A 21,667-nucleotide genomic window follows, 5' to 3' on the forward strand; every position below is an offset into this window, starting at 1 on the left:
GATGTTTCCCCAGCTGTTACTGTTGGCAACGGACTCCCTATGATGTCACAGACATCCACCAACTCCCTGTGATGTCACAAACGGACATGGCAAATGAGGGGAAAGAGGCAGTTTCTGGAGGTGAGGAGCAGCCCCTGGAGTTTGGGGGCAGGCAGGGCCAGCTGGGCACACAGAATCGAGTTGCCAACATTTGTGCCCTGTGGGCTGATCTCACCTACGCAGCTGCCAATAAAATAAAACGAAATCACAATTGCTTTTGTCAGCCCACCGCTTACAGGTGGTTGGAGATAAGGGAGGTGAATTCAGAGGGAAATTTACTGTAAAATGACCCCACAGTGAAAGCAAACCCTCCAAGTGCTCCTATTTTCTGGGGACAGCCGCCCCAGTTTCTAATTTGATTCCAGAATGTCGTGGTGCTACCTGAAGGAACTTTGAAGGGAGACTGCAAGCCGATTTCTGCTGGATTGCAAATGATGGGGCAATTCCCATCTGTCACCACTGCAGTCTGTTCTTTCCACATTTCTTTCACCTCTCCATTCACCACCGTGCATGTGAATTTCAGGAAGACACATCCTCTGATGAAACAAGGTGTGTTCCAAGCAGTTTCACCAAAATGCCACTTTATACAATAAAACAACGATCATGGTGGCGATACAACGGCTACTGCAAACACAAGATACTATCACCGAGGCAACTATATGTAAACAAACAATAAAGGTCCACTGAAAAGGCAGATATATTGTCTTTCCCAAATACGTTTTATCTTCAACACTCGCAAAAACAGTAAATAAAGAATTCACTTGTACTATATCAGTGGTTCAGTGCTCATTTCTTCTCTTTCCAGGATAGATTTTATATTGAACAATTGCATTGGAAGATGAAGATTCACTGTTCCAGGAAACTCCCCAGCCAGGCAAAAGCATTTGAGGAGGGCGCAGAGCACGCTGGCTGAAGCCGGGCTTAGCTTGGGGAGAATCCTGAGCGGAAGTTGCAAATTGGTGGCCACCACTGCCTCTTGTGGCAAGGAGTTCCATGGTTCAACTCTGCTATATAAAACTATATGCACCTTAACTGGGAATAAGCTCCGTGGAAGACAATACTACTTTTTTTCTGAGCAGAAGTGTGTAGGATCGCTGTTAGTTACTAATTACCTGTTTTTAAAAATGAAAATGATCCAGTTAATATACTAACCAAAAAGCACCAGAAAATCCTTTGTAGGAAAACTGAAAACGAGACATGGTTTTATGAGTTGCATCCCCTGCCACATTCAGATAACCAGCTTTATGCAACTTCAAACATGGTATTTTAGAGCCCTTTGTGTCATCCAGGAGAGATTGTGAATCAGTACACCAGAGACCCAGGAGGCTCAAATCATATGCTTTTGCTTGGTGGGGTGGTGGGCGCAATTTAATATGTTTGCAAGCCTTGATTAATCACACCAGTTAATCATTTGCAAATTACAGGCCTAATTTTTTTTTAACAGAGCTTAAAATCTTGTTTTTCGCAGTCACAGATATTCATCGAACTGATACAGGGGTTTATTTTATTTTATTTAACATAAAGGGGCAAAAAGGCTGGTTTATTAAGAGGTGGGCAGGTCTGAAGGGCAGAAAACAAGTTGTCAAATACATGTTCCTCTGAATCCGTGGCAAATTCCTACAACTCTCCTGCGAAGACTGAATGCCAAGCATCACAACAGGGTGAGAGTTTTGAACTGACAAATCAAAAACTGGGGCCAGCCTTTCAAAGGAAGTGTCCACACAGTGTAACAGTTATGGCAGCCAGGAAGACACTTTTAGATTCCCTGTAAAGACAGCTGCACATAATTCATAATCATAATTCATAATATCACTCGCTCTCTTATCAAGTAGCTTATTAAATGATCACCAAAGATAAATGACTTCTTTATCAGCTCGAACACGGGATGTTAAAGAGTTTTAAGAAATTCAACAGCTTAGAATGGCAATATCCAATAGCTGAAACTGTACAAGGGGAAATCTTTTCTTTTAACATGACACACAGAAATGTTATAATTAAAGATTATAATAAAACCACACAAATATTAACACTCTCATCCACATTAAGCTGGTTTGAATTTTCAGGTAGACATTAAAAATAGACCCAAACATTGCCTTTTCCATTTCAAATTGCACCCAAGATTAGACAATTGTCCGAGGAAGATGATCTGGCCTTCTTGCACCTTTGTATCCCAAAGGGATGAAGAATACCTATCCACTGATTTCAAGTGACCCACAGCCAATCTTTTCTTTTGTCACACAATACAAAGAATACTATAACAGAATGTGAGTGTTTTCCAGAACCAGATCTGTGACATGCTTGTGCTCTTCCAAGCATTATCTGGCCTTGTGTTATGGACACGAAAGAGTCTCAGAAATTAAAAGCTTGATGTTGAGGCCTAAGGACACCGAGTCCCAGTAACCTTGCTTCTGAACGCTGCCAGGGTCTAGGAGGAGGCCAGGATCTATGCAGTTTCCCAAAAGAATATTCCTCTGCCATCTTCCAAAGGCCAGACGCACGTTCCCCCACCTCTAAAGGACCATTTGCAGGCTCCAGAAGCACGACTTGACTTGGTCACTCTTCAGAATTTAATTCTGAGACGCCTTGTCTAATACAGGGAGTTTTTCAACCAGTGCTCTGTGGTCTATATTGATACTAGCTATGAGCCCGCCTTCGTTGCCATCTGAACCCGTGTAACTGATTTCCTCCCCAGACAGTGTAGTCATTTGACCTCCTAATGCCTTCAGCACTGCATTGCCAGCACAGATGTCCCACTTTTTGATGTACGTCACATGAATGTACACATCGGCTTTTTCCTGATCCTTCTCAGGCACATCCAGGAGCGAGAGAACTTTGTATCCTGGGTAGGAAATAATTGAGAGCTCATTACGTATATTTTACAAGCAGGTGTGGGTGTGTTTGAGCTACTCCCTGTAGGCAGTCCATGCAAATCTCTGCTTCTTTACACAAAGAAAATTCTTAAAACTTTGGGTTTAGCTAAACAGTTTGAAAGCTCGATCAAAACTTGAACAAACTACAGCCTCTCTCATGGGTTATGTAGTGGCATGCATACACCCATGGTCACCATCACCAGGGTGGAGATTTGGGCAGAGAACACTGTTCACTGCAAGTGTGTGACTAAGTAGGTGGTTTGCTCTTACCCAGAACTCCCTGTCTGCAAAAGAAAGCACAAGAGACACCTGTTGATTCAGGGTAAACAGAAGTATTTGCTTCTGCAGGACACACCCTTTGTCCTGGCAGGTACAGTGCATCCTGGAAGACTCCAGGAACTGATATGGAGACTGAGGAATTGTGTCTGCTAGACCTCCCCAACAGTGTTTTGGACTCTCCCAACTCTATGATCATATTTATGACTCATATTTATCAAACTCCAAAAGCTGCTGGTATTCTTAGTCTGAGAAAATATTATACAATGACAGTTTTTTTTTTAAGTATGTATTTTACTACTTATTGATTTTTATATTTTTATTTGTAGTATTTTTTATTTTTTACTGCTTTTCTTTTGTTGTGCGTGAACTTTGGCAATAGTACAGCTGAACAGCAGCATGTGAGGAGAAATAAATGGAATCCTTGCAAGGCAAATCTGACACAGGACCATTTTGCAACCTACTTTCATTTGGTAGCTACAGAGTAATCTCAGAAGCAAGGAAAAAACCTAGAGTTTAACTCCCACCAGATACGGCAACGTTTTTACTGTTCGCCAACCATAAACAGTGTCCTGAGAGAGATTATATATTTCTAAATTAACTATTTGATCACTCTGTTGCCCGGAGAACCGTAATCATTTCACACGTTTAAACTGGCAACCACTCCTGAACTAATTTGCCAGGTGAAACAGCTTCCAAAACTCTTAATCTTTCAAAGATCCACTACCCAGTGAAAATCTAGCAACCCTCCTCATCAATTAAGTACCTTCAGGCTCGAAAGATTCCAACAATGGTGTCTCCGAAAAATTTTACATATCACTTGGAAAGACAGGCGAACTAATGCCAGTGTACTGGAAGAAGCAAAGATCACAAGTGTCGAAGCAATGATTCTTCAACATCTACTTTGTTGGGCTGGTCATGTTGTGCGGATGCCTGATTATCATCTTCCAAAGCAACTACAGGTGTACCTTGGAAGTCGAACAGATTCTGTTCCGGAAGTCCGTTCAACTTCCAAAACGTTCAGAAACCAAAGCGCGGCTTCTGACTGGCTTCAGTAAGCTCTTGCAGCCAATCGGAAGCCCCACCGTATGCTTGGGTTCCAAAGAACGTTCGCAAACCTGAACGTTGGGTTTGCAGCATTCAAGAGCAAAAACGTCCAAGTACCAAGGGATCCAAGGTACGACTGTACTCTATTCCCAACTTAAGAATGGAAAGCAAAATGCCAATGGACAACAAAAGAGGTTTAAAGATGTTCTCAAGGCAAATCTTTTAAAATCCAGTATAAGCGTTGGTAATTGGGAAACACTGGCCTGTGAGAATTCCAATTGAGGAATAGTCTCTATCAAAGGTGTCATGGACTTTGAAGCACAAAGGCAGGGAGAAATGAGCTAAGAGGAAGGCATGTTTTAGAAACCCTCACTGTGATCAACTAACTCCCGCCCAGAAACCTATGTTCCCGCGTTGCAAGGACGTGTGGATCCAGAATTAGCCTCCACAGTCACTTACAGACACACTGTTAAGCCTGTTTTCATGGTAGACAATCTTACTTGGCTATGAGGGATCGCCAAAGACAATGGCAGCAACCCTATATACACTTATTTAGGAGTACGTCTCACCAAACTCCCAAGGAGGAGCTTACTTATGGACAGGACTGCACGGTTGGCTACGCCTGCGTCTCTACCCCTTACGTCTATAAACACCATGTCCTCTGCTCTCATAAATTAGGGAACTCAAGAACCTTGACCACATCTCACACTGCAACCACGTCCATTTCCAGTGCACCATTTCGACATTAATAAAATGAGGGACAATAGATTCAAGAGAACAAACCTGCTCCTCCAGCTTTAATGATTGCAGTTTTATTTCCAAAGGTCTGCCAAGCAAGCTGCCTGACTTTCCCTTCGTGGGAACGGGAGACAATGATTGTTGGTGTCTGCTCATTGTAGGAAGAACGAGGCTTAATATTTGATCCTCCGTCAACCATCGCCCAGGCTGCAAAACAGGCATGTCATCAGTGGCCAGTGGGTGGGTAGCTGAGTCTTCCAATTGCTTGGCAGATTAGGGTTTTCAGGGCTACCCAGCTATATTTGGCAAAAAAACCCTTATGCTTCTGTATTCCTATTTCTTCCTGAATTCCAGGAAGAGCCACCAAGCCCAGTTACGGGTTCAGAATTGCAGGGATTCAACTAAATAATCCCTTTCCAATTCTACACTTCTATGATTCTGTCTTTTGGTATCTAGTATGCATATATGCCATTCCTTTGGCCAGCACATCTCACATGGAATCACAGAATGGTAGAGTTGGAAGAGACCCCAAGGATCATCTAGTCCAACTGGAATGTAGGAATATGCAGCTGTCACATACAGGAATCGAACCTGCAACCTTGGCGCTATCAGCACCACACTAGGCCTGGGCGATGTATCAATATATCACCCAGGACCAGTATGAGGAGCAGTTCGCGATGCTGGTTTCACTCAGTGGTATATCGCTCAGGAAACCGCTGCGCTTCCAGCTCCGAGGGCCTTCTGGCGGTTCCCTCACTGCGATAGGCCAAGTTACAGGGAACCAGGCAGAGGGCCTTCTCGGTAGTGGCACCCGCCCTGTGGAATGCCCTCCCATTAGATGTCAAAGCGATAAACATCTACCTGACATTCAGAAGACATCTGAAGGCAGCCCTGTTCAGGGAAGTTTTTAATATGTGACATTTCAGTGTATCTTTTATCTTTGTTGGAAGCCGCCCATAGTGGCTGGGGAAACCCAGCCAGATGGGCGGGGTACAAATAATAAATTATTATTATTATTATTATTCTGAGTCCCGCTGCTAGCAGCGCAACTGCATCCAGAGGGTACTGCTAGCAGAGGGACTCAGAAGCACAGCAGCATAGCTGTCAACCTTCCCTTTTTTTGCAGGAAATTCCCTTATTCCATCACCGTTTCTCGCTGCTATCCTGGATTGTTAAATATCCTGTAGACTGTCCCCGGGACAGATGAGGCTGCTGATCCCTTAGTTTTAAGGCTGCTGATCCCTTATTTTCAAATCTGAAAGTTGACAACTATGACCAGCAACCTGGGGGTTCGCTTATTCATTTTACTACCCCTTTCCTGACCAGTCTGCAAGCTGATAAATGAGGAAAACGAGGGGATGTTCTTACCAGCTCAGAAGAATGCACTTAGAAATAAATAATAGTAAAAACCTGCCTTGCCCTGTCTCTTGTTTCAAGATTAAGACACCCAACCATAATAATAATAATAATAATAATAATAATAATAATAATAATAATATTTTAGTTATGCCCCACCCATCTGGCTGAGTCTCCCCAGCCACTCTGGGCGGCTTCCAATCACGTGTTAAAAAGTGAGGCACCGATACAGCTTGTTCCTCCCTCCGCATCTTTAAACTGCTAGGCTGAGGGGTGCCCGGTTGCCGCTCCCTTCAGCCAAGCATTTAACAGAGCCCCCAGATCGGTTGCTGGCTTGCCCCAGCCGGCAGTGGAGTGGGGCCTCCATGAAACTGCCCTTTCCCACCTGAGCAACTCCGAAACCTCAGACGCATCGGGTCGCTCAGTTGGGGTGGGGAGAGACTTCTTCTATGCCCCAGGTGCGTGAAGCCCGATGCTGCTGAGGTGTCAGGGGTCATTCAGCTGGGGTGGGGGGAGCCCTCCTTCCCCCTCCAGCTGAGCAGTGGCCTGGACTAGCTGCATTGGCCCTAGCCTGCAAAGCACTGGGGTGAAAAGGCCCCAGCTCCGGCAGTGAGAGCTGTGGCAGTTTCACCCTGCGTCTAGCCGGCTGGGGCCAATGCAGCTTGTTTCAACAGCACAGTACATCGCCAAACTGCAATGTCTGGCTGGTGACACATCGCAATGTTGAAAATCTAACATCACCCAGCCCTGCACCTATACGGTGCCACAGCACCACCACCACCAACAATAATATTAATATATTTATATCCCGTCTTTCCCAGCCAAAGCCGGGCTCAGAGTGGCTAACAACAGTAAAATAATACAGCATTCTAAAATCAATTCATTTTACCCTGCTGAGGGTTAGGAATCATACATCACTATTCACACCATTGTGAATGGGAAAAAAACTATGTCACATACCTGTGTATCCAGAAAATGGCTTGTGTATTACTCCTATTACTGGCTTGCCATTTACAGCTGCACAGACCATAGTAGTAACATACTGTCGAAGATTCTCTGAAGGAAGGATAGGAAGAATGTCAACACTTCTCATTTGTACAGCGTAAAGCACAACACTAAACTAACTTTTAAACCAGATATGACAAGGCAAGACACCAACCTGAAAGGTGTAAAATTAGAAAGTAAATCCAACTTTGGGTATTGGTGTATTATATCATTTTGATTGAATAGTATTTCTGAAAGTACACAGTCCTACTCTGCTCTTCCCCCTTTCAATCCTAGGCTTCAGATATTGTATTTACTTAACCTATGCACAAGAGCCAACACAAAACACAGTCTGGATTTAATATTCAGCAATAGTTTCAACATAAATCAGAATGCACTTAAGACGGCAGTGTGAACACCAATTGTTCTCTCGTGTTCAACAGCTTAGCTGTCTTTGCATATTTGAGTTCTTAAATTGTTTCCCCTTTACTCCAAATCCCTGAAGAAATTATGCTAATGAAATATTTAAAATATTGATTTGTTTCATTACTCAAGGTGCTGGTTTAGTGTAATGATTTGGTGTTAAAGGAAAAAGCCTTCTGTTAAAGGAAAAAGGACCCCCTCCTCTGCTCACATTCATTCCTTCAACATAATTACTGCCTCTTTTGCAGAAACCATTGTGCTTTGGAGGTAATGGCAAACTGTGGTTCGTGACTGACATGAACCCAAGTGAGTGAACAGAAGGAGAAACAGGGAGCACAAGGATTGCTCCAACAGGGCCAAATCAAAACAATAGCTTGGAGTTAACATCTGAACCTTGCCGTAATGACAACAGAACCCAACATGGTGCCCCCCCAAGGTGTTTTTGGGTTCCAGTTCCCTTCAGCCCCAGCCAGCGTGGCCAATGCTCAGGAATGCTGGGAGTTGTAGTCCAACATTGTCTGGAGGCCACCATGTAGGCTGCTATTGTTCACTTGTCATGTTAAGTAGCTTGGACAGCATTCTGCAACTTCTGGCAGTTTATGGAGCTATCCCAAAATATGTCACGTCACACACACCCAATCCCCATTTCAAGCAGAAGCCTGCAAGATTTTTGTTCAAGCGTGACATAGATCTATAAATAAGTCCACACATTAAGTAAAGAAAGAAAAGAAGGAAAGCCACACCCAGCATCACTACAAAAAAACAAAACAACCCCTACTGTCTTCTAATTCCAACCTGATTTATGCTGCAAACCACAAAGGTCTCACTCCAGAAGTCCATGGGACCATTAAAAGGGGCAAAGCAGTTTCCCACAGGCAGCACTATCCCATGATCAGACAAATTCCTTCCATTTTTGTATAAGAGAAAGGCGAAAGAGAAAGGGACCCCTGACCATTAGGTCCAGTTGTGACTGACTCTGGGGTTGCGGCGCTCATCTCGCTTTACTGGCCGAGGGAACCGGCGTACAGCTTCCGGGTCATGTGGCCAGCATGACTAAGCCGCTTCTGATGAACCAGAGCAGCCACAGAAACACCGTTTACCTTCCCGCTGGAGTGGTACCTATTTATCTACTTGCACTTTGATGTGCTTTTGAACTGCTAGGTTGGCAGGAGCAGAGACTGAGCAACGGGAGCTCACCCCGTCATTGTGGGGATTCAAACCGCCGACCTTCTGATCAGCAAGTCCTAGGCTCTGTGGTTCAACCCACAGCGCCACCCGCGTCCCCCAGAGAAAGGCTAAGCTTTGTAAAATTAAAGTGTATGAGCCATAGCATACAAGTGAAGAGATTTCACCCCTCCCATATCCAAGAATCTCCTGATGAGTCTGGTGATTCTCCAGAGAGAGGGAGACGTGTTCTGCTCTCTACTTATTCTACTCCAGCACCACGTCAGTCAGTCAGTGTGTTGGAGAGAGAGAGACTGAGTGTTACAGATCGTGTGTAGAGATAAGGTTGCTGCTAAGAGCAGCTGCAGGCACTCAGTGCAGTTCAGCATTCATTTATGCTTAGAACCCATTTAGCTCTGTATATAGTTGTATTATAGTTGTAGACAGAATAAAGAAGATATTCTACAGAGCTGCTCTCCGAGTCATTTATACTCTGCTAGACTCTGCTGTGCGACGACTGTCTTCTTGTGGAAATGAATCCGGTGCTCACAACTCTAAGCTGTGAGTCCACAGCACTTTGACCTGTTCCTGTCCAGAAGGTGGTCTCTGGAAGTGCTACCCACAGCTCGCCTAGCCCAGTCGGGCCTGAAGTGCATGAGTCCAGTTGGTGACACTGACTCAAGGGCGATGCTGACAACAAGCACAAAGTTAAAGTTAATCCCCCCCCAGTCATGATAGGGAGCTGCCCTGGTGAGATGCCATTGTAAGGGGTGGGGTGCTACACAGAGTAGCAGTAAGCCAAAAGTAGCTCAGTGCTGGTTACCTGTATATTCCTGAGTAGCATCCAACGGATCAATCCACACAGTAACACTGTCTGCTTGGACCAATTTGGGCTGAATTTGGTTCTTTATAGCTTCAGGAATAGTTCGGTCCCAAGAAATTATCTCCTGGTCATCTGCATCTACATGTTCCTCTGTGTTTATCTAATGACAAAGAGAGAGTATGTAATTAAATAAGCATGTAACTGTTGCAACACTTCCATTCCTTCCCTGGAACTTTCACCTCCAAAAGAGCATGCATACAATATTTTAATGATTACAGGTGACTGCTCAAAAACTCCACTAAATTTCAGTATGCCAATTCAATACTTCTCCCAAACAGTTTTGTTTCACAACGTGCCATTTGTTTTTCACACAGTATGTATCCAGAACCTTAACCCATTAAAAATTAGAACACCTATGAAATGCAGTAAAAGCATGTACACCTACTCTTACAGGTTTTGTGAAATGCAAATTGTAATATAATAAAATATCATCTAAAAAATAAAGTAACCAATTAAAACCATCCTGCATCAGGCACAGCGTACTACGGTTGCTACAACAGGCAAAACAATCATTAAGCCAAGACTATCAGCAATTTTCATGTGGCCTATGGGGGGAAACAGTTTGGGATCTATTAATCCCAAATACACCTTATTTTTTATTTTGCTTTGCACAAATATGCCAAAGCGAGTTCAGATCAAATCAGATTAGGTAATCCAGCGAAAGGGAATTTCTCCACAGTGCAACAATGTCTTACACACACTTATATATATATCTGTTTCATCTGTTACGCAGTCAGGATATATTTACCAACTTCACAGAAGTTCCACAACCGCCAAACTGCCATGCTTAAGATTCCCAGAGATGGAGATTGCATTCACTTGAGACAGTTGAGAATGCGAAACTCCCATGGAGCAATAAGAAAGAAAACCCAGTAGCAACATTATTTACCAAAAGGTTTAAACCCAAATCCAATGAAATAATGACCGGATTTGAGCATGCTTAGCAAAATGCAAGAGTCAATCCTTTAATGTTTATGGTATTTGTTCACAATTATTAAAGAATTACAGAAAATTTTCTTTCCCCCAAGTCATACATGTGTGTGTGTGTGTGTGTGTGTGTGTGTGTGTACACACACACACACACATATACAGTGGATGCTCGGGTTGCAAACGTGATCCGTGTGGGATGCACGTTTGCAACCTGCAGCAGCGCGGCTGTGCATGTGCGGGTTGCGATTTGGCGCTTCTGCGCAAAGCATGATTTAGCGCTTCTGCGCATGCGCAACCCCCGAAGCCCAGAAGTAACCCGTTCTGGTACTTCCAGGTTTTGGTGGGTCCATAACCCAAAAAAATGCAACCTGAAGTATCTGTAACCCAAAGTATGACTGTATGTGTGTACACACACACACATATGACCACTTACAGATAGGTAGCCGTGTTGGTCTGCCATAGTCAAAACAAAAAAAATTCCTTCCAGTAGCACCTTAAAGACCAACTAAGTTAGTTCTTGGTATGAGCTTTCGTGTGCATGCACACTTCTTCAGATACAAGTGTGCATGCACACGAAAGCTCATACCAAGAACTAACTTAGTTGGTCTTTAAGGTGCTACTGGAAGGAATTTTTTTTGTTTTGACATATGACCACTGTAACTGTTAGCTTTCTTCTTGCACCTGTTAAATGAGCATCTTAATGGATTCTTCCATGTTCACACACGAGGAGCAACAGTGGGAATGAATGACTCCATGCCCCACTCATTGCTCACTACGAGTTGAAGAGAGAAACATCCAGTCTTTGTGGATTTTAAGGGTTCTGAACAGGCAGGGAGTCCAGGAGGCTCAAAGTTTCAGAGGTTTGCCCTCCAACGCATGGAGAGCAATGCAGGGGCACAGCTAGTCCATTCATCCCCACCCATGCGTTCTTCAGTGCTAACAATGCCTGAAAAGGATTAATATAATTTCCCAATGTGGGGCTTAAAGCCGCAAGGCAGTGCTAAAGCCAAAACTGAAATGAAACTGGGTGTGGGTGTCACATCACATGTAATACACAGATGTTTTGATAACTGGATTCTTTCACAATTCAGACCCCAAGTGTGCATTTCACATTTCAGACCCTGAGCAGTCCCTATTGTATAACTAAGTTCTTCTACCTGTCATACTCTGAAATAGAGGGATGGGGGAATGGGAAGCAGTAGCAGTGGAGGTTGAAAGTATGAGAATAGGACATTCACAGATGGAAGAGCCATAGCTCTTTGCAGGCAAAAGGTCCAAGGTCCAAAACAACAACTTCAGTTAGGGATGAGAGAGAACACGGTTTCGAATCCTGGAGAGCTGCCACCAGTGAGTATAGACCAGGCATCCCCAAACTCGCCCCCCTTGATGTTTTGGGACTACAATTCCCATCATCCCTGACCACTGGTCCTGTTAGCTAGGGATGATGGGAGTTGTAGTCCCAAAACATCTGGAGGGCCGAGTTTGGGGATGCCTGGTATAGACTGTATTGGGCATAAACACAGCAGAAACAGGGTGCAACTAACCAGCGCCAACGTGGCAGAAACTGTTAAGTAATACATCAAACAAGAAGGCTCTTCTGTACTACTGTAGCATGCAAGCCTGGTCTCTTCAAGAGAAGGAGATAGTGTAAATAGAATCCTTTGCGACAGAGATACCACTGGTCACAGCACAAAAGCAGTGTCTGTAGAAAAGCAAAACTCTCCAGTTATTGATGTTGCAGCTGTTACATGTGTGGATAGAGGAAAGCTGAATTTATCTACCAGGTCATCACAGAGTGTAGTCAGGAACCTTACTAGAGAAAACCTGTTCTGCAGCTTTATGTCCACATCATCTCTCGTTACAGCCTGCCAACAAGTAGAATCAGCTAACTATAAAATGTAAGCAGCACATACAGTTCTCAAATGAACTCATGGATTATACAGTGGTACCTCAGGTTAAGTACTTAATTTGTTCCGGAGGTCCGTACTTAACCTGAAACTGTTCTTAACCTGAAGCACCACTTTAGCTAATGGGGCCTCCCGCTGCACGATTTCTGTTCTCATCCTGAAGCAAAGTTCTTAACCCAAGGTACTATTTCTGGGTTAGCGGAGTCCGTAACCTGAAGCGTATGTAACCTGAGCTACCACTGTACTCAAATGGCCAGAGAAACACATCCCTTCAGAAGTCTGCAAACCAGGAGGCCTGATTATAATGCCCCATTATCAAAAAGAGAAACACCTTGATATTGACTCCTGACCTCTCCCTGCTGCTCTGCTTATCAGAATATCAGAGAAATGCCTTGAAAAAACATGGGGAATCTTATAAAGTGTTCTAAAGACAGCTCAATAAAGCCTTAAGTAAGCCTAGGCAAAACTATGGCACAGATATTCCTAGAGAATGTGAGATCATAGAACTGAGAGGGACCACTAGGGTCATCTAGTCCAACCCGCTGCAATGCAGAAATCCTTTGCCCAAGGTGGGGCGTGGACCCATGAGCCTGAGATTAAGAGGCTCACGTTCTACTAACAGCTATCCCAGTTGTCTATGGGCATTCCAAAAACAAGGACATAAGAACTGCTAAGGCATTTGGCAGAGGTGACCCAAGGAACCTCCCTCTAGTAATTCAGACAAGTTAGCCACATGTTTTTCGAGATGGACAGAAGTATCAACTTTCAGAAATACAAATAAACCTCAGAGGATTAATCCATATGGGGACAGGAGACTTGCCAAAACACCACTTTAGGTACCGTATTTTCCGCTCTATAAGACGCACCGGACCACAAGACGCACCTAGTTTTTGGAGGAGGAAAACAAGAAAAAAATATATTCTGAATCTCAGAAGCCAGAACAGCAAGAGGGATCGCTGCGCAGTGAAAGCAGCAATCCCTCTTGCTGTTCTGGCTTCTGGGATAGCTGCGCAGCCTGCATTCGCTCCATAAGACGCACACACATTTCCCCTTACTTTTTAGGAGGGAAAAAGTGAGTCTTATAGAGCGAAAAATACAGTAAGTCCTTCTTTTACTCTATAATACTGGTCTACCCCCAAGAGCTATCCCAAAGATTTTGTATGTTAAATACTTTAAATGAAAAGGCTCTCAATAAATGCTATTACTATTACAGTGGTACCTCGGGTTACAGATGCTTCAGATTACAGACTCCGCTAACCCAGAAATAGCACCTCGGGTTAAGAACATTGCTTCAGGATAAGAACAGAAATCGCGCGGCGGCAGCACAGCAGCAGCGGGAGACCCCATTAACTAAAGTGGTGTCTCAGGTTAAGAACAGTTTCAGGTTAAGAACGGACCTCTGGAATGAATTAAGTTCTTAACCAGAGGTATCACTGTACTAACACTGTTTAGTCTCACAGGTGAGAGTCACCACCTTTCTTGTAAAGCTAAATGTACACTTCTTTTGACTATTCAGGGCCACCCCCAATGTATACAGTCCCTGCTGAAGCACACAATTTATTTTAGATAAGCAAACAGAAAATGGGAAGCAAGGGGAATCTATGCTAGGGGTCAGCAGGAAGGTAGATTGGAGATCTACTGGCAGGTCTCGAGGCTGTTAGATTGGCAAGGGTTTCTGGTTCTCAGTTAACAACAAAGAAAATGCCTTCCCTAACTAAACTAGGTTGGTGAAATGGGGAACAGGGAAAACAGATTTTTGAGCACAAGGACTTTGAGCTCAGTGCAGTTCCGGTTCTGAAAACGAATTTCCTTGGCTCAGAAGAAACACCACGCTCATTCATTCTAATTACCATTTTTTGTGTGTATAAGACGTTTTTTGAACACACACACAAAAAAGTAAAAAATTGGGGTCACCTTATACAGGGATGGTGAATGCACACAACTTAACTTGCTGCAGCTGCCATGAAGAAGCTGCCGGAACCATTGCAGGCTGACCACCTTGGCGATTTTTTCATTTGTTAGCAAATGTCTGCGTTGGAGCGCGTGTTTGCCCCAGAAAAGCTAAATAGCTTTGTGGTTGTTCACCCAAAAAGAAAAGCTCAATGCCTTTCCATTGCCGCTGATCATCTGGATTCTCACTTCTAGGGATATGGCAACCCTAAGTTACAGCCGTACCTTGATTCTCAAACGTAATCCATTCCGGCAGTCTGCTTGAACTTCCGAAATGTTTGAAAACCAAGGCGCAGCTTCCGACTGGCTGCAGGAGCTTCCTGCACTCAAGCGGAAGCCGCGTCAGATGTTCAGTTTCTGAAAGCTGTTCAAAAACTGGAATTATCGGGGTTTGGGGAACCAAAATGTATGAGTACCAATGCACTCGAGAACCAAGGTACAACTACTGGTTTCTTAATTTTGGGTTCAATAAAATAGGGGTAGTCTTATACATGGGGGCATCTCACACACGAAAAAATGTAGTACTGCATTTTTTGCTCTATAAGACTCACTTTTTCCCTCCTAAAAAGTAAGGGGAAATGTGTGTGCGTCTTATGGAGCGAATGCAGGCTGCGCAGCTATCCCAGAAGCCAGAACAGCAAGAGGGATTGCTGCTTTCACTGCGCAGTGATCCCTCTTGCTGTTCTGGCTTCTGAGATTCAGAATATATTTTTTTCTTGTTTTCCTCCTCCAAAAACTAGGTGCGCCTTGTGCTCTGGTGCGTCTTATAGAGCGAAAAATACGGTACCTCTTTTGCACCCGACTCTGGCTGATACACCTTGCGATTCTAGGGATGAGGGGAGCTGTAGTCCCACAACAGCCGGGGACCCAAACTTGAGAAACACTGGGCTTCAGCAGGGCCGCATTTAGGTTTGATGCGGCCCTCAGCTACTGAAGGTATTGGGGCCCTTTTTATGTCCAGCTGTCCTTTGTAAACAACAAATTGTCGCTGGTTTTTTTGTGTTGAGTATATGCTATATGGTAATTTATAGACCCAATAGGTATCTCAAGCCATTTGCACATGCAGAATGTAGGCACCCTATATAGAGAATGAGCAAACCAGTGATATTTTAGGGAGCAGGCTAGCAGGCGGGGCCCCTTACTTACATCCTAGGAGCCTACACAACACACAAACACTGTTGCTGTATGTAGGTTTTATTCTATTTGTTTTGTATCTTATATTTTGGAAATGTACATCCAGTTAAGTACTTAATTCGTTCCGGAGGTCCGTTCTTAACCTGAAACTGTTCTTAACCTGAGACACCACTTTAGCTAATGGGGCCTCCCGCTGCTGCTGTGCTGCCGCCGCACGATTTCTGTTCTTATCCTGAAGCAACGTTCTTAACCCGAGGTGCTATTTCTGGGATAGCGGAGTCTGTAACCTGAAGCGTCTGTAACCTGAGGTACCACTGTATCAGTAATAGCATTTATTGAGAGCCTTTTCATTAAAAGTATTTAACATACAAAATCTTTGGGATAGCTCTTGGGGGTATGTAGGTTTTATTTTATTTGTTTTTTATCTTATATTTTGGAAATGTACATCCAGGTTTTTTCCTTTCAGTTTTTTTTGGCCCCCCCCCCCAAGAGCAGGGGTCAGCAAACTTTTTCAGCAGGGGGCCAGTCCACTGTCCCTCAGACCTTGTAGGGGGCCGGGCTATATTTTTGGGGGGGAAATGAATGAATGAAATGAATGAATTCCTATGCCCCACAGATAACCCAGAGATGCATTTTCAATAAACGGACACATTCAACTCATGTAAAAACATGCTGATTCCCGGACCGTCCGTGGGCCGGATTTAGAAGGTGATTGGGCCGGATCCGGCCCCCGGGCCTTAGTTTGCCTACCCACACCCGAGAGTGGGGCCCTAAGCTATAGCTTGTTTAGCTTATATGTAAATCCACTTGAGTGTCACTGGGACGTGGGAGTACAGTGGTACCTCGGGTTACAAACTCCGCTAATCCAGAAATAGTACCTCGGGTTAAGAACTTTGCTTCAGGATGAGAACAGAAATTGTGCTCTGGCGGCGCGGCAGCAGCAGGAGGCCCCATTAGCTAAAGTGGTGCTTCAGGTGAAGAACAGTTTCAGGTTAAGAACAGGCCTCCGGAACGAATTAAGTTCTTAACCCAAGGTACCACTGTAATAATAATATAATAATTTATTATTTATACCGCACCCATCTGGCTGGGTTTCCCCAGCCACTCTGGGCAGCTTCCAACAGAACACTAAAATACAATACCGTGGTACCTCGGGTTAAGTACTTAATTCGTTCTGGAGGTCCGTTCTTAACCTGAAACTGTTCTTAACCTGAGGTACCACTTTAGCTAATGGGGCCTCCTGCTGCCGCCGCACGATTTCCGTTCTCATCCTGAAGCAAAGTTCTTAACCCGAGGTACTATTTCTGGGTTAGCGGAGTCCGTAACCTGAAGCGTCTGTAACCCGAGGTACCACTGCAACATTAAAAGCTTCCCTAAACAGGGCTGCCTTCAGGGAGAGCCGAGTTCGAATCCCCGCTGGGCCATGAAGGGCAGCCGCCATCTCTTATCCTGAAGCACTTTTTCTGGGTTAGCGGAGTCCGTAACCTGAAGCGTCTGTAACCCGAGGTACCACTGCAACATTAAAAGCTTCCCTAAACAGGGCTGCCTTCAGGGAGAGCCGAGTTCGAATCCCCGCTGGGCCATGAAGGGCAGCCGCCATCTCTTAGCCTAACCTACCTCAAAGGGTGGGGATTAAAAGAGGTGAAGGAGGTTTAATAAATATCATTTTTTTAAAAAAAAGAGGAGGTGGAGGAGACTTTTGTGCGCCGCCTGGAGCCCCTGGGGCGGGGAAAGGCGGCCTACACCCTCACCTGCACCCCCGGGAAGGCGGCCTTGAGCAGGTAGTACATCTTCCTGTTGGAGAGGACGTCCCCGCTGGTCATCTTCTCGTCGGCCCCTTCGCGGGTCTTGCCCTTGGCCTTCTCGTTCAGGACGTTGCTGTCGCGGACCCGCCTCACCTCGGCGCCGCCTCGGGCCGCCGCCGCCACCGAGGCCGCCAGCAGCTCCCGCAGGTCCACGGTGCCCGAGGCCGGAGGCCCGCCCGCCGCCTCGGAGCCCCCCGCCGCCGCCGCCGCCGACTCCCCTTCTCCGCCGCCGCCCAGCATGAAGAAGGCGAAGCGGCCGGCCAGGATCCCCGAGTAGAGGTGGTAGAGGACGCCCAGGCCCAGCAGGCCCACGACGGCCATCCCCAGAGGGGACAGCCGGATCCCCATGGGCGCCATGGCCGGAGAAGGAGGCGGAGAGGCCCGTCACCGGCAGCCCATGGCGGCCTCCTCACGGCGCCTCAGGCGGACGGACGCGGCCTGCACATCCGCGCCGGCCTTCTGCCGTTGCTAGGCGCCGCTCCGCTGCCGACGGCGCCTCTTCTGAGGAGAGAACTACAACTCCCGGCGTCCTCCGCCGTTGGGCCGGCCGGGAGGGGCTGATGGGAGTTGGAGTCCGGAGGAACATCCGGGTTACTTCCGGGGAGGGCGGGTTTGACTCAGGGAGTGCGTGGCTGTTATTACGGACCACAACTCCCGGCGTCCCCGGCCGTCGGCTACGCTGGCTGGGGGTTGATGGGAGTTGGAGTCCCGTCCGCTGGGCTAAGTCTTAGTGGCTCCCTGGCAGAGACTCCCTCCGCGCCTGCGCTTGAGCTTGTATGTTAGAGGTGGGGAAACTGCGCCCCCTAGCGGCGGGGTTCGGGAGGACTACAGCTCCCAGCAAGCTTTGCCGTCGCTCACGAGGGCTGGGGTTGATGGGAGTTGGAGTCCAGCGGCGTTACTGCGTGAGCTAAGCGGGCCTCGGGAATTCAGTAATGCGTAGAGATAAGAAAAGTGAAGAGTTGCCCTCACCGTGGATATTGCAAGTCTGCGCAGCGGCATGAGATGTGCTCTCAAGCAGACATGCCCAGTGGAAGCAAATGAAGCCACACGCCCTGTTATGTACTGAAGTTCTCCCCCTGGGCCAGCAGGGGGATACTGTAGATAGTTCAGGTCCACATATGCAAATAAGGGATTGAAAGTGACGTTCAGTGATTGGATAGTTACAGAAAGGGGTTACTGTTGCGTTGTAGTGGAGCTCTATATAAGCAGGCTGGCTGAACCCTTCAGTTCTGTTCTGTCCTGGCCTGTGAATAAACAAGAGCTGTTTGAAGAATCGCTGTGCCATCTGATATGTTCACCCGCAACTTAACACACCCTTTCCTCCTAACCCCTCCACCTGTGATTCAGAAGGGGAGGAAAGTTTTTTGCCTTCGCAAGGGGAGGAAAGTTTTTTGCCTTCGCATCCATGGGAGCAAAAAAAAAAAAAAAAAAAAGGCAGGTCAGAAACATTCCGCGACAATTCGCACCCGTGTTATCATCTCCCTGCCTCCTCCTAAACTGTGAACACCGAATGCTGTGAACCGCCCTGCAATCTACGAATGAAGGATGGTATACAAATTTAATAAATAATGAAAAGCAATGGTCTGAAGCTCAACATCAAAAAAACGAAGATCATGGCCACTGGTCCCATCACCTCCTGGCAAATAGAAGGGGAAGAAATTGAGACAGTGAGAGATTTTACTTTCTTGGGCTCGATGATCACTGCAGATGGTGACAGCAGCCACGAAATTAAAAGACGCCTGCTTCTTGGGAGAAAAGCAATGACAAACCTAGACAGCATCTTTAAAAGCAGAGACATCACCTTGCCGACAAAGGTCCGTATAGTAAAAGCTCTGGTTTTCCCAGTCGTGATGTATGGAAGTGAGAGCTGGACCATAAAGAAGGCTGATCGCCGAAGAATGGATGCTTTTGAATTCTGGTGCTGGAGGAGACTCTTGAGAGTCCCATGGACTGCAAGAAGATCAAACCTCTCCATTCTGAAGGAAATCAGCCCTGAGCGCTCACTGGAAGGACAGATCCTGAAGCTGAGGCTCCAATCCTTTGGCCACCTCATGAGAAGAGAAGACTCCCTGGAAAAGACCCTGATGTTGGGAAAGATGGAGGGTACAAGGAGAAGGGGACGACAGAGGACGAGATGGTTGGACAGTATTCTCGAAGCTACCAGCATGAGTTTGACCAAACTGCAGGAGGCGGTGGAGGACAGGGGTGCCTGGCGTGCTCTGGTCCAGGCGGTCACAAAGAGTCGGATACGACTAAATAACTAAATGACAAAAGGAAATTCGCTCCACCCAATTTTGACACGGAAGTCTGAATCTTTGCAGAGGCTCGATCTGTTCTGAAATCTCATGGATCAGCAACTAATTATTATTATTATTATTATTATTATTATTATTATTATTATTATTATTATTATTTATACCCTGCCCTCCCCAGCCAAGGCCGGGCTCAGGGCGGCTAACAAGCAATAATAAAAACAAGTTGAATGAATACAACTTAAAAACAAGATTAAAATACAACAGTGAAACATTAAAATGTAGCCTCATCACTGGAGGAGAAAGGGAAAAAGAAAGAGGGGGAGGGAATCAAATTGACTCCAAGCCAAAGGCCAGGTGGAACGACTCTGTCTTACAGGCCCTGCGGAAAGAAATCAGATCCCGCAGGGCCCTGGTCTCATGAGGCAGAGCGTTCCACCAACTAAGAGTCGTGATTCTGCCCTCCAAGATATTTTGCTGCTTGAAGCAAAATATAAAATTGGGTGGGGGGGGCCTCCTCTTCTTCCTCCTTTGGTCCCTGACCCACTACGGCTGCCACCTCCTCCTTTGCTGCCTGAGGCAATTGCAGGCAGCCCGGAGAAGCCCTGATGTGAACTGAAGGCCGTGGTAGAGGAGAAAAAGGAAGACGGTGTTATGTACTGAAGTTCTCACCCTGGGCCAGCAGGGGGATACTGTAGATAGTTTTCATTCAGGTCCACATATGCAAATAAGGGATTGAAAGTGGCATTCAGTGATTGGATAGTTGCAGAAAGTTGTTACAGTTGCGTTGTACTGGAGCTCTATATAAGCAGGCTGGCTGAACCCTTCAGTTCAGTTCTGTTCTGGGTCTGTGAATAAACAAGAGCTGTTTGAAGAATCGCTGTGTCGCCATGCTCACCCACAACTTAACAGACAGAGAGTAGGCAGTGGCAACAGCAGCAGCCCTGCTCTTCCCAGGTGGCATGATGCAGGCGACAAGCACAGGAGTGGCATACTCTTGGGGTGGGGCACAGGTATGCCACCCCTCCCAGTTGTACCCAGCCTGCCGCCCGAGACAACTGTCTCACAAAGCCAATGGGAGGGCCGGCCCTGCAGCTGTCTGTCATGCAGGAAACTAGCCAGAACACATTGCCCTGGGGAATATAGCAGGTGGATGAAGCTAACTACAGTGGTACCTCGGGTTAAGAACTGAATTCGTTCTGGAGCCCCGTTCTTAACCTGAAACTATTCTTAATCTGAGGTGCCACTTTAGCTAATGGGGCCTCCTGCTGCCGCCGCACGATTTCTGTTCTCATCCTGAAGCAAAGTTCTTAACCCGAGGTACTATTTCTGGGTTAGCGGAGTCTGTAACCTGAAGCGTCTGTAACCTGAGGTACCACTTTATTGTGGTTGAGAATAAGAAGCTGTTGGTATTTGGTGCTGTTTGACTGCAGTTTGAACTGTCAAAGGAAGAGGCAGCTTTTTTTGGCTTCTACAGAGAGCAGATATAAAAAGGCTGGAGGAAGTCTTGAGACCTAGTTATCGTTCTGCACCGGAACATTCAACATTCTTTCTACTCATGCATTTTGTGTTTTTTATACAGCATTTTTATGTTGTGAACAACCCTGAGATATACGAACGAAGGGTGGTATACAAATTTAGTAAATAATAATAATAATAATAATAATAATAATAATAATAATAATAATTACTTTCTACTCAGATTAAAAAAGCTAAAGGGACCTCTGACCATTAGGTCCAGTCGTGACCGACTCTGGGGCTAATCTCGCTTTATTGGCCGAGGGAGCCGGCGTACAGCTTCCGGGTCATGTGGCCAGCATGACTAAGCCGCTTCTGGCAAACCAGAGCAGCGCACGGAAACACCGTTCACCTTCCCGCCAGAGTGGTACCTATTGATCTACTTGCACTT

At 45.9% G+C, this 21,667-nt stretch overlaps 1 protein-coding gene across 1 annotated transcript; it reads right to left on the reverse strand.

Moving 5' to 3' along the window:
• Positions 1 to 1,529: 1,529 nt before the first annotated feature.
• Positions 1,530 to 17,988, reverse strand: BPNT2 (3'(2'), 5'-bisphosphate nucleotidase 2). The gene is made up of 5 exons (XM_081882654.1): positions 17,453 to 17,988; positions 9,721 to 9,880; positions 7,287 to 7,382; positions 5,016 to 5,177; positions 1,530 to 2,878 (listed from the first exon to the last, which is right to left on the reverse strand). Exons 1-5 carry the CDS (start codon positions 17,861 to 17,863, stop codon positions 2,607 to 2,609), a joined length of 1,101 nt encoding a protein of 366 aa, XP_081738780.1. The 5' UTR covers positions 17,864 to 17,988; the 3' UTR covers positions 1,530 to 2,606.
• Positions 17,989 to 21,667: the final 3,679 nt, after the last annotated feature.

Source organism: Podarcis melisellensis (assembly GCF_964234715.1).
Source record: "Podarcis melisellensis genome assembly, chromosome: 12".
NCBI classification, from domain to species: domain Eukaryota; kingdom Metazoa; phylum Chordata; class Lepidosauria; order Squamata; family Lacertidae; genus Podarcis; species Podarcis melisellensis.

Bases quoted from the DNA above. Each gene is read 5' to 3' on its own strand.
- BPNT2 (XM_081882654.1), bottom strand. From the start codon at position 17,863: ATGGCGCCCATGGGGATCCGGCTGTCCCCTCTGGGGATGGCCGTCGTG. The intron at 5,178-7,286 runs GTATGTGACATA...CCTGTTTTGCAG, and splicing joins GCCATTTTCTGGATACACAG to CCTGGGCGATGGTTGACGGA. The intron at 2,879-5,015 runs GTTTGTTCTCTT...TTTCCTACCCAG, and splicing joins CATTAAAGCTGGAGGAGCAG to GATACAAAGTTCTCTCGCTC.